At 36.9% G+C, this 13,920-nt stretch overlaps 1 protein-coding gene across 1 annotated transcript in view; it reads right to left on the bottom strand.

Moving 5' to 3' along the window:
- Nucleotides 1–13,920, bottom strand: part of LOC127433789 (atrial natriuretic peptide receptor 2-like) — a 79,608-nt gene that overhangs the window by 58,116 nt on the left and 7,572 nt on the right. The window contains exon 2 of the mRNA XM_051686002.1: nucleotides 2,231–2,418. Coding sequence (XP_051541962.1) covers nucleotides 2,231–2,418 — 188 coding nt within the window. The remainder of the gene's footprint in view (nucleotides 1–2,230; nucleotides 2,419–13,920) is intronic.

Genomic DNA, 13,920 nt, shown 5'->3' with positions numbered 1-13,920 from the left:
TTTCGCCCACGGTTATTAAAAAAGAACATTTCAACATTGTAAAGGTTGCAGTGTTTAACCTGCACATCAATTGAATGAATACTTGGACACCACCGATGCTTTAGTAATAATATTACAAGGTCATTTTTGCCATTCACGGTTCTTATTTTATGTTTTGCACTGTACAATGTACCTGATATTTTTAGTAGGCCAACACTTTTTATGGGGGTAGCTGACTGGAAATACTTTTGGGAAGTTGGTTTGTGGTGTGATATGCCATACTCCATTTAACTTTTTAAACAGCATTCTCTAATTTTTGTGTAATTATTTATGCATGCAGCTATTATGACCTCATAGTATTGAGATACTACATAGACTACTATTGGTTCTTTTAAAAATGCATTTGTTACACTGCAGAATTATCTAAACTGAAAATTGTGGGGGGAAAAATGTGCTTAAAATCGCGACCATCTTGAAATAAATGGTGACCATTTACAAGACCTGTGCATGTTCCTTTCACTGCTTTTAGTTCCTTTTCATTCTAACCTAAAATGTTGATACATCATTCATTTTACTGCATTTGTTATTCTAAAGAACAACATGGCTTAAATTTTGTGGGCAAACACTAAATGTTATGGTGTATTAACTCAAACATCTGTCATATTTATCAGCATTTTTACTCGATTTTGGTTGGTAAATCTTTGGTTGTCTTCACAAAATAGCATTATGTTAGCAAATATTAAAATATCAAATTTTAAACTGGTCTAGAATCGCTGTCACACTGACAGTTAGGTTTAGGGCTGGGATTTAGGTTATGGAGTAGGGTTAATTAAAAATATGCATTCCTGTTGATTGCATTATGTCATTTACATCTAAAATTACAATTCACTTTTGGCGCCACTCAGTGGACATTTCACCCGGAAACTGGTCAAAACCCACCCAGCTTTAGCCACTGGGGGCAGTGGTTAGAATTTTCATAAGCACAGACCAGTTTCAGCTGAAGAAAGTTTGACCTACTGTCACTGAATTCACAGAATGATCAGTCTGCCCCCTTATGCCACATACAAGCAAGTAGCAAATCACTGTTCATAGCGGTGGTGTAACTAAAAAAGGGATGACTCTTCGATATGTCCTGCCCAAACTTCCTGTTTCAATCAACACTGGAAACCAAACTGCAATCGTCAAGCCATTTCATGGGGTCTTTATCTTGCTGTTACACTTTGGGTACACTAGAAATTTTAAGAATGCGTATTACTTTAATCCAAAATCTGGAACCAAAAAGTAAAAGCATTGAATACTACATTGTTGACACCCTAGAATACTGAAAGACTAGTAACATCATTTAATGCACCATAAAAAAATGTTTTCTGTACTAATGTTAATTTTAGAGACTAAAAATTTAGTTTGTGCTATGTCAAAGAGGCCTCAAGACGTTGAAAGTCTAGGATGAGAATTCTGTTAAAATGTGTTGATCACATTAGGATGTTGTGTAATGTACATTAAACTGCCAAAAGAAACAGCTCCATATTTTAAAGTTGTCTCTCAACAGTCCCTAATTCGTTTTATTCATCTGTCTTTCAAAAAAAAAAGTTAAAAAAAAAAAATGTTTTAAGGTGTGAATTTAAACAGCATAACGAGAAAGGGTACTTTTGATGGCCCAAATGGATTTTGATGGCATCTTCAATAAAGAAAAAAAAAACTGCAAAAAAATGTCTTTTACATAATGAAAGTTTTATGTTATTTTTTAACAAAGGTGCTTATGTGAACATCAAAAGCAGAATAATTCTGACCCCTGTCTTGTTTCTTGAGTCCAGCTGCATTAATCAACCTTAAGTGAAATGACTGCAAAAACACCCATTTGAGTAAATGGAAGCCTAATGGATTATTCACAATCAAAGCAACCAGGACGCCTTTTCAGCTACGTGAATATTAGTGAAATTATTAAAAACTGTCACAACAGCCTTGATGGAACCCTCACATTTAATTCTGCATAGAGAGGTACAATAACATTGAAATTATTATTTATTTTTTAAACTCCATACAAATCATACAAAACTCTGAACCACAATATAAGGTAGCAGACAGTTGAAGTGTTTAAGAATACTCCTGTTGTGGTAACTGCTGGAATGATCCATTATGAAAAAAAGGACATAAAAGCTATTGATAAACCTCGGCTAATGATTAATAATAAAGTAGAGCAGGTTTTTGACTCAAGCTTAGTAGTTACTATGGGTGTTGTTAATACCGATACCTGAAATAGCTTGATGGGGTCACTGAACTGTAAATCTGAGCTTTGCCAGGGCACTGAAGCATTACCACTTAGACTCTCAGCAAACACATCCAGGTAGAAGAATGCATAGTCCTCCCGGTTCTTCACCTCATCCTCAAACAGCTTCATTATGTGGAAGAATGTCTCCAGAGGGCCGCAGATGTACACAACTACGGAGGAACAAGATAAGACATGTCGATAGAACAGATAAGAAGATGTCAAACAAGCACTTCAGCTGTCAGGATTTTAGATTAGAAACTATATCTTTTTATTTTCTGAAGAAAATGTTAGTAGTGCTCACTTGCCCATGCAAAAGTCAGAGACAAAATGCTAGGGTGTTGTGGGTGGTTCCCAGGGTCGTTGTTCTTTTATTTTATCTTTTTGGAACAAATCTGTGTTTTTGAACAAATCCTTTAGGTGAACAAATCGCTCTCATTCACTTGAACAAGGTCCTGAATGATTCAATGGCTTACTCTTAAAGCCCCGTACACACATGCAGCACCTTCCAGCGACAAAGCGACCTCATCTTATTCATTTTCAATAAGAGCTGGCGACTTCTGGCAACATGAGCGACCTCTGGTGATTAGATGTGGGCGTGGCGAGCAACACGATAAAGTTGAGAAAAGTTTAACTTTATGCAAATGAGGAGCGACTTTCAGGAGCGACAACCAATAGGAGTGAAGAGGGTATCAGTGGAGCGCACGTCACCTGTCTCCTTTGAGATAATGGAGTCAAGTGCAGGCGAGACAGAGAAGTTTCTGTGAGTGATTTCACAGTTCTGTATGATTAGTCTGTAACCACATGCATTGATATAATAAAAACGATGCTTGGAAAATAAACTGTCAGCAGACTGAGTGAGTTTGATTTGTACATTGATAGATCTTTCATCTTACTAATGATATGATGCATTGAATACTGCTGCAGGTTATCTAAAAACTCTCCCCTGCAGAATATGCATTTTAAGGGACAAGAAAAATGAATCCTTGTCAAAGTAGAGTGAAATCATTTTCACCGGCAAAATGCCCCATCTGTGATCTGATTTTCAAAAGACATGGCCAGACGTGCAGTCCACAAATAATGTTAGAGCGACATCAGTAGAAATGCCCACTAGAGACTTTACAGTACAGAGACTAGTGGCATCAAGTGATAAAGTTGCTGCATGAGTGTAAGGGGCTTAACACATAATAGATGCACATTTGTCACCACCTACAGCCGTAATAAATGTCATTTGAGGAAAAATGAATGAATCAGTGAACGAATCTGTATGAATCTTTGTTGTGAACAAAAGATAAAAGTTTTTTTTAGTATTACCTCATTCCTGCAGTTGGGTGTCCTGTGTGGTTGTTAGGTGGTTGCTTATTGGCCTATAAGACAAAAGAGTCCACCCCCAAGTCTCTATTCTGGTCCCTACACTTTAAACACAATTCAATCCACTAAAATGAAACAACTTAAAGGGATAGTACACCCAAAAATGCAAATTCTCTCATCATTTAATCACCCTTATGCCATCCCAGATGCGTATGACTTTCTCTCATCTGCAGAACACAAACGAAGATTTTTAGCAGAACTTTTCGGCTCTTTTGGTCCATTCAATGCAAGTGAATGGGTGCCAACATTTTGAAGCTCCAAAAATCAAATAAGTCAGCATAAAAGTAATCAGTAAGACTCATAAGTGATATATGTGGGTGAGAAACAGATAAATATTTCAGTCTTTTTTTTACTTTAAATTCTCCTCCCTACTCAGTCAATCTCTACTTTAGCATTCTTCTTCTTCTGTTTTTGGTGATTCACATTCATCATGCATATTGCCCCCTACTGGACAGGGAGAAGAATTTCTAGCAAAAAAGGACTTAAATGTTGATCTGTTTCTCACCCACACCTATCATATCACTTCTGAAGACATGGATTAAAACATTGGAGTCATACGGATTACGTTTATGCTGACTTTATGTGCTTTTTTGAAGTGGCAACATTTTGGCAACTATTCACTTGTATTGTATGGACCTACAGAGCTGAAATAATCTTCTAAAAATCGTCATATGTGTTTTGCAGAAGAAAAAAAGTCATACACATCTGGGATGTCATTAATCTGTTTAAGATTAATATCTGTTTAGTTTGCTTTTTAAGGTAAAATCAGTAACAAACTACAGTGATTTCAATTTAATTACTGTTGAAGAAAATTGAACTAAAACACTGAGAACTCATAAAATCAAGTAGAAATGACAGAAATTATTGTGACAGGTAACATCGATGGAAACAAAAATTTGTACACGTAGATATGGTGAAAACATAGATTTTCAATGTCAACCTATAGGTTTTTTCCCCTTGTTTTATATCATCTGACTGCCAGGTGAAAAAATTTGATCCGATTCTAAAAGAAATAGCTCTCCTAAATAAGTTGTATGTCATTCATGTCCATAGAATAAAAGGTGTGGGATGAGTTATAGTCCAAAAAAGTCATACTTAGGGTTAAGGGTTTGTTAAAAGCCCAACCCTTAGTATGACTAAAAGTAATAGTGATGATTGTTTTACTGAGCCCCACTTATATTTGGTAGATGTTCAAATGAAAATTATTTGTGGGTTGTACCTGACTCTTAAGAGAATGGATCAAAGCACAGAGAGCCGGACTCTTCCTCTCTGAATGGCACCATATTGATGCACAAAAGCTTCTAGACATGGCACGAGTGTATGTATGTGTGTGAGTGCATTTTCCCTGGCGTCTACTCGATGGGCATTATTTCCATTAGGAGTGTCTTTCAGCATTACTACTGCCAGCTCAGAGGCCAGGCTCCCAGTAAGCAGACGTTTCCTCAAGTGCTAGACCAAAGTCTGTCTCTCAGCCCCCAAATCTTCAGCTCTTCCAGACTAACGTAGACAAACTCATGCCAAGTAGGCCTGCTGTCTCCTGGATGCACTCCAAGACAAATGTACAAAAAGGCAAGGAAAATGTTCAACGGTGTTATAGAATTTATAAGGATCTGCTTGAGCCTGGCTGATACAAAGCCTTTGAAAACTGTATGAGAACATGTTTTTTCACAAGAGCTGGGAGCAGACAGTCCATAGTCCATGCCGAGGGTCTGAAACACACATTTTAATATGGGTTTGTGCTAAATCATTCTGCTGGTGCCAAAGTAATTTGTTTGTTTTGTGAACTACATAAAAAGTGCTCCAGCGGTGTTTAGTTTTTTTGAAATTGTTACACGTGGTGATAAATAACCCCAGAGACAGTATAAAGAGGAGACGGACCACCCGAAGACAGCAAATGGGAGAAATTGCAACGCTCAATATGGCGACTGTAGGAAAGGAAGTCCTACCCTTTCATTCAATAGCCAATAAACAGCCAGTACCCATTTTGGGGTTGTTTACTCTAGAATGTGCATGCACATTAAAAGGTGCACTCAGTGATTCCTGAGAAACACTGCTGATATTCGAACTCATCTGCCAAAACAAACACACCCCTCCCTTCAGTGCTCCTTTGGAAGCTCCGCCCTCGACTTATCATACTCCTTCTTTTTTAGTTTATATTCATCTGACCTTTTTCTCTTGGTCTGTTCCTCAGCCATTTGTCTTCCTTGGAGTTTAGAAAGTTCGCATCAGCCAGTTTTGCCATCGCTCTTCTAATGAATTTCTCTCTCACTCTGCCCCCAACCCTCATCCTGTGCACGCACAAGAACCACCTCCTGTAGCTGATTGGCTGGAGTAGTGTTGTGTGGATCGTGCCGATCCACTTTGTTTTTGTCCCATTTACAGAGCCAGGGCTGTGTACAAATACTAGATTTTTTTCAGCCCATCCACAGAACGGACAGCTTGCAGACTGTGAGGAAATATTTGCAGAATTTGACAAAAAGTGTATTGGATTAGAATTACTGAGTGCACCTTTAACATGTTCACACAGGAACTCTATATGTTACTACACAATATATCGGTACCCTGACATCAACCCCATTCTGCCAAATTACTGACAAGCACCATCTCAATGTGTTCAACTTTTCCTGTGATAGAGTGTTGTGTGAGCAACCTCTTAGACAGTGTTGTCAAAATACCAAAATTTCAGTAGTCAGTATTATTCAGTAGTAATTTCACAATTCTCGATTCTAATTTCGATGTTTAATTTACTTTCATCATCAAAATGGTGTCTAAACAAATTAATTCTTAAAACTTTTAACAAGTTAAAATAGAACAATTACTTTTCAACATAACACTGAATTTTTATAACAAACTTTTATTCAGTACAAATTAGTGCTGTCAGCTTTAACCTGCTAACACATGCAATTCATTTAAAATGTATAACGCGTTAATTGTTTCTTAATCGCAGTTAAGGCATGTACCAATTTAACATTAGATTATGACATTTTATTCAGCTCCATGTGAGTTCTGAACACTGGTTAGAGGGCAGAACCCTTGCGATATGCCCAGCTGGGACATTACACTCGAATACACACTACAAACAAACACACAACAGTGAGTCCGTGCTGGAGAAAGGACCTCTTATAAAACAAACGCTGATGGGACTTGTGGCAAAAGTTACGTTCTTCGTGTCTTTTGTAATTCAGTATTTTACCACATAAGCATGTCAACTCTTACAAGCCTGCTGTGCAGCTTGTTCTCCCATGGTGGGTCTGTTGATGCTCCACTCATATTTAACAATTTCAATTTTGTGCCCACTGCCGGCAAGCTTCTGAAGCATCAGCTAATGATTACCAGACAATTCGGATGAATTAGATTTCAGTACCAGCACTAAAAGCAGAACAAGATGCGCTTTTCATATGGAGTTCAACACGGCACTTGCTGCCCTGATCATGTGCATTCCATATCCAAAGTAAAAAGACAGCCTGTTGACGATAAATAGTGTGGAGGATGAAGGTTTAAGAGATTTAATATGCATTGCAAAGAACAGTATTTCTATCAATCAATCAACATCCCACTTAGACTTTGGTAAATGTTCAGTGTTACTTGAGTTGATGCTATTTTTGTGAATTTCTGTCTTTGTTACATATTGTTTTGTTCTATGGTGTTGTTCTTTCCAAAGAAGGAAACAAATGCATTTTGACAGGAAATAAGTATATATAGAGTCAAATTTAAGCACTTTTAAAATCTGAGATTAATCGTGATTAACTATGAAAACTCATGAGATTAATCGCGATTTTAAAAGAAATATCTACTGACAGCTCTAGTACAAATGCTCTCTTGCTTATGATATATTGCTTAATGTTTATTATTATTATTATTATCATTATTCATTAATCATTATTATTACTATTAATATTAAAACAGTGAATCTTACATTTTACTATACAGTTTTAATATTTTTCTGTTGCAATTTCTTCAATTTCAGGCACCTACCTTCAATTCTGAATCGTGCTTTTATTTTGATGTGTGATTTTGATGGAAGCTTCACTTCTTCTGACAGATAAACAGTTCACTGCAAGTTCCATTGTGATCGTTAAAGCGCAATTGCTGTAATTTAATTATATAAATATATACAGTAGTCTACATGTAATAAGCGCTTCACAGTGGCTTAGTGCTCTGCTCTTTCATCTCATATAACGCAAATTATTCTCAATGTCTGTGGAGTTTTTAGTGTATGAGCAGTCTGCTTCACACATTCATTTAAAGCACGCAGCTCAAATGCAACCAAAGATTCCAGCCTTTTGCTGTATAATAACCACACTAAGACATATCAGAATTTCAGTTTGATTAATTGTGCATTTCAGTGTAAAAGGTGTAACAGAGCACACGCTCAAATAAGCATGTGAGCATTTGGAATCAGTCGTGTGTCAGTGAGACAGCGTGTGGGTACCTAATTAAGTCGGTGCTTGGTATTTCTACTGCAGAAACACTGGTATCGCTACATTTTATTTTTTAGTACCGATTTGGCACCGAAGTACCAGTTTTTTTGACAACACTACTCTGAGACATGGGTTCTGGTCAATGATAAGTGTGATTCGGAAGTTGCAATTTCCTTTAAGATTATATTTTTACTCCACTGATGGATAGGTTTTGGGTAGGGTTAATAAAATATGCAATAAAATGTGCAATAAATATGCAATGAAAAAATGCAAAAACAACTCTGGAGCTCACAAGTGCCCATAGATTCAACAACACTTCCAGCTTTGGACACTTTTGAATTTCGATTTCCGATCTTCAACCTACTGTTGTTGAATTAACAGTGTAGTCAGTCTGGTACATTAGCTGCACCAGCCTAATTTTTTTCTTACATTATTTGACCTAAAATGCACAATTAATAAAATTGTTGTCAGATTTTATTGCAGATTTTAATTTGTTATTGAAACAATAGAGCTATAGAGAGTTTCCAGACTAATCTCATGGGAACATTGGAGACACAAGGCTGAAAATTTTCAGCTAAAAATGTTATGTCAACGGACACACTTGGTGTGGACAGGGTAACACCCTAACACACTGTCTACACTGCAACTGGTTGAGGTTGTCTTCACTGGAAGTGTCGAAATGAACTTTCTAAATGACATGCAGGAAACACAGACCAATCAGTTGTAAGCTCGAGTATAGGCTACTTTAACAGCAGTTAAATGGGTGAATGACCTGTATCCCACTTTATTTTCAATGGAAATTAACAGGTATAAACATATAAACATTGAGTTATTATATAATTATTGTTGTAATGCTATTGTTACAAAAACATGTGGTTAGAAACAAAAGATTATTAAAATTAGTTGACCAGAGACCAGAAACATCACATGTTGGCTTTAATGTAACACTCAGAACAGGTTATTTCAATATATACATTTATAGCAGTGAGTCTCACATATATGATATGTGCAATGTAAAATCATTTTACTTCAGATAGATGGGATACAAAAGTGGCTGGAATAGCTCTGCAGCACGCCAGCAGAACGTGGCTTCTATTTAATGTCTGCCTAACCCAACACCGCAACGGACACTTCCAGTTAAGACAGCTTCATTGATGATAATAGGATCATTTGCTTTTGATGCAACACCCCACGCTGCTCGTATCCCACAGAGAGGGTGTAACAGTACAGAGACCAAAACAACATTTCTTAACATAATTCTGTGCAAATGAAGTATCTCGCTTGCAACTAGCTTGACCGTCATTCAGCACACTGGTTTTGACTTTAGGTGGAAAAAAATTCAGAATTAAAGGAATTTTCCAGGTTCAATACAAGTTAAGCTCTATCGACAGCATTTGTGGCATAATGTTAATTATCACTAAAAAATATTTCGACACGTTCCTCCATTTCTTTAAAAAAAGCAAAAATGGAGGTTACAGTGAGGCACTTACAGTGGAAGTGGGGGCCAATTTTTGGAGGGTTTAAAGGAATGTGAAGCTTATAATTTTATAAAAGCACTTACACTAATTCTTCTGTTAAAACTTGTGTATTATTTGAGCTGTAAAGTTGTTTTAATTGTCATTTTTTACAGTCGATTTAGGATTTTAGGGTTTGTTGAAATTACATTGTTATGGCAACAAAGTTGTAAAATTGGCTATAACTGTACACAGAAAAGGTTAGTAAGGGGTTTTATCACACTTAAATCATGTTAACACACATATTGTTTCTTTCTTGTGGCTATACTTTTGAAACACTGAGTATTTTAATGTTTACGGATTGGCCCCATTCACTTCCATTGTAAATGCCTCACTGGAACCCAGATTTGTAAAAGAAGGGCAAGTCAAAATACATTTTTGTGGTAATCAATATTATTCCACAAATGCTGTCGATTGAGTTTATTGAACTTGCATTGAACCCCGAATATTCCTGTAACACAACAATTTCCAGTGTGATCATATTGCTTAAAACCTGTAGGAGGATTAAAATTTCCGAGTCATGGATTCCCTCAGGATTTTAGAATTTTAGAATTAGCAGTTTCTGATTTATTAGTAAAATAAAGTCTGTGGTCAACATTACGTGAAGAGACCTCCGCTTTTTCTTCTCCAACATTAATTAAACAATGTCATACATCAAACACTAATCTTGAAGCCACTAGTGTTTTGTTTTTTTTAACCATAAGTTGCTGAGTACTAAAATTACCATAGATTTGATGTGAGTTTACAAATCGGACAACAATTGTAGTCCTTACACATTCACTTGTTAGGAACTTGCATCACTCGGGACAGCCGCTGAGTAAACTGACATTTATTATTTTGATAGCTATTGAAGTGATGGCGAATAACACTCATGTCAATGTTCACCACTCATTTTAGCGTCCTGTCTTTGAAAATATGTATATTGATAGCAACTGAATAAAAGATGATGTGTCACTGATTCACTCTATAGCTCTCCTTTCACAAAGACATGTCTGAATGTGATATGCCATAAGTCCTTCTTCAAAGGCAACTCGTACTTCCCTAATTGCAGTCATTTTAGAAGTGAAACACACTCTGGTCTTTTACATGTGTGAGGTGTGTTTGGAGCTTGCGTAGTACCCAACATCTGCTATAGATCATTCAAGTACTCGAGTGTGCTCGCTCTTTCATACACACACAAACACAAAAACACAGTTTGGCACCCTCTTCTATTCAGCCATTTGACATTTGTTTCTAATTTGCTTCCATTCATCTGAGAGGCAAAAAGTTGCATGCTTGAGCAATGTTACCTTTAGAAACTTTGAAATGAAATACAATTTTTGAAAAGCTTTCAATCACCACTAACATTTTATAACTTATTTTGCACACCTTATTGGGGAGAGGTGTGCTACTACTTTTCTACGCAATCAGACTTGTCTTCTTCATCTGGCGGATGAAAATCAGGCCAAAAAGTCACTGTTTCCCACATGTAAACCAAAGGAAAAGGTGTTTGAGCCCTGGCCTATCGGTTAGTGCATGTGCTCTGACACATTGAGCTGTGGTACTCGTGGCCAGTGAGAGTTCAAATACAGTTCGCAAAATATCCTTATCCCATTCCTCCACTATTTCCCGTCATCTTCTGACTGTGTGTTTAACCAATAAAGAGGTTAAAAGGCCACAAAAACATAAAACAAAGTTGTGATGACACATTACAGCCACAGGGCCGATCATTATTTCATCAGTGAATGGAATGTGTGTCCACAAACTGAACAAGCCCCAACAACAAGCAAAAACATTAATTATTCTGACCCCAGGGTCATTGGAACATACAGTAACTCAGTGAGGAAGTAGAGAGAGAGACACACCCTGATGTCTCTGGACGACATAAACCATAATAATATTTAGAGACACCATTGTAACTCATTTTACTAGATGCTTTAAGACAAAACACACTGTAAAGGTTTAGACACGCTTTCTAATTGAAAGGCAACATCTCCCTATTGAAGGTTATACAGAGCTACTGTAAAAGTGCTTTTGCATCTAGAAACTTCATATAGATTGTATTTAAGACCAATGTATTATATAGACCAAATATATTAAAGTGTGCAACTGTGCATTACAGTATTTTACATAAGGGTAAGGGGTGCCAGAACATGAGTGGTTTATTGCTTTTAAAAAAGGGCAGCAACAGCAACATGATAAAAACTGTAAAGTTCATCATATATTTACATTTATTAATCAGAAACAGAATAAACAATTCTTCCACCAAGTTGTATGGGCCTAGTTAATTAGCCTAACTGTAGGCTATTCGTGGTTGGTAAGCAACCAATGTGTTGCAAAAAACTTGGAGCAGCCACAATTTTTGAAGACTAAATGTTACTGAATGTAATTTTAATGGAGACGAATTAATCTGTACAAGCTAACAGTTAAACTGTTATTTTGTCACATGGCATTGAGGAAGAACAGACAACACTGTGGGTTGACCAATCACAAGAAAGAGTTATTTCGGGGCCAAAATTCAAGCCATAAACTCATTGTTTCCCCATTAAAATAAGAAAAGACACACACGCACAAAAACAAACAAAAAATCAAAATTAATTTCTTAAAATGAAAACAAAAAAACATTTTCCTCTTTATTTCTTCAAAATGTTCACAGACCTATAATGTAAGTACACTATTCAATATCCAAAGTGATCAATGTTTTTGGAAATGACTACTATGTTCATTGTTGTACTTTTTCCCTGATATGTTTATGGGGGACTCTTACTACTATTAACATCATAACATATAACAATGTAAGTAATATATGCGTGATCTAGAGATACCAAATATTTATGGGCCTATTTACACTTGGCCACTTCATGTGGCAATACTGATCGTATTGCTATCCGATTGAAAAAGCTCATTCCACTTGGCCACATCAATGTGTCTCTGCCAAACAGATATAAATCCAATCTCTTGACTCCCACCCTATGTGCAAATAAAACAGAGTTCACTTCCGTGATAAGGCTGATTCCAGGCAGTGAATTTAAAAGATGTGCTTTATTATTTGATTCCAAGTGACTTTGCCCAGTGCGCATGTCTGTGCGGGCTGCATGTTTTTCCCCTCAGGGTTTGTCATAGGTAAGACACGTCATGTGCGTCAGCTGCGCTTATGTCAGTGTATAGTTTCAGTTTCATCAGCGATCTGCCTCAAATAAAAGAGGAAAAAAGTTCTGTCTCTCCTACAATGTGCATTCATTTCTTTCTTTGTTATTTTATACTGTGTGATGTGAGCCCTATGCAAATATTCGGTGACAGCTATTATGTTTCGCATTTTTCCTATGTTGACGTAGCACTGTTTGGGTGGAGTTTCATCTGGAATGTGTCTCAAACCACCTCCTGAAGTGGTTTGTGAGATCAGACTGCAATCCGTCTCGAATGCGTTTCGGAGGGCATTTACACGTTTTTTTTTTTTTCATGATCGGAAGCTTCAGCTGAAGACACATGAAGTGGCCAAGTGTAAACAGGCCCTAAGTGGACTCTTATAACCACTAGTCTGGAAGCACAGATTTTTATTTTTTCATTTATGGAGTTTTTGGTTTTAAAGGTGCACTCAGTAATTTTTCCTCATTTAAAAAGTTTTACTTAAAAAATATATATATATTGTAATATTGACACATGTATAATCTCATGACCACTCACATGAGATGAGGACTCTAGTCATATCAATAACCTTATAAAAGCCATTTTATTCTACATGGAGAGGGTCTCCTCATCGGGGCAGCCATGTTAGAATCACATGACCAGCCGAATACTATCAAAGTACCTTTCAAGGCAAATCAGTCCACTCGGTGGCCATATTTGGAACGCTCCAGGGCAGCTGTTTTAATGTAAACAAGCATCATAAAGTACAGCTCCTATCTACATGAATGAGGAAAGACTGAGATCTCCAAAGTGGTTGGTCAAGATTACAATCAAAGAACAATTTAAAATCAGCAGTAAAATCTGACAACAATGGTATCACAAATTGTGCTTCTTTAGCTCAGATCACTGTAAAAAAGCCTTTTGCAGACTGGTTCAGCTAATGCACAAGCACGTTCTCGAGTTGACTGACAGGTGATGTCTGTATGTAAAAGGTGATTGGCTCTTTTACCTGTAAGGCGGGACTTCCTTTTCTACATCCATTGGCCGTTGGGTGTTCCTGTTTCTCCATTCATTTCAGTACCAGTGATCCGTCTCTGATAAACTGTGTAAATGCCCTGTTATTGGACACTTTCACTTAGGGATTAAATTAATCATGGCTGACTGTGAATAGTGAATTTCTACAATGGCATCAGCAACTGAAGACTATATTGTGTTTGAACGATGCTGCATCCATGCCACAGGTGTCAGTGTGAGTTCAAGACTG

This window comes from Myxocyprinus asiaticus, chromosome 4, assembly GCF_019703515.2.
Source record: "Myxocyprinus asiaticus isolate MX2 ecotype Aquarium Trade chromosome 4, UBuf_Myxa_2, whole genome shotgun sequence".
Taxonomy (NCBI): Eukaryota; Metazoa; Chordata; class Actinopteri; order Cypriniformes; family Catostomidae; genus Myxocyprinus; species Myxocyprinus asiaticus.
The sequence above is the reverse complement of the archived record's forward strand: the minus strand, read 5'-3'. Positions and strand labels throughout refer to the sequence as shown.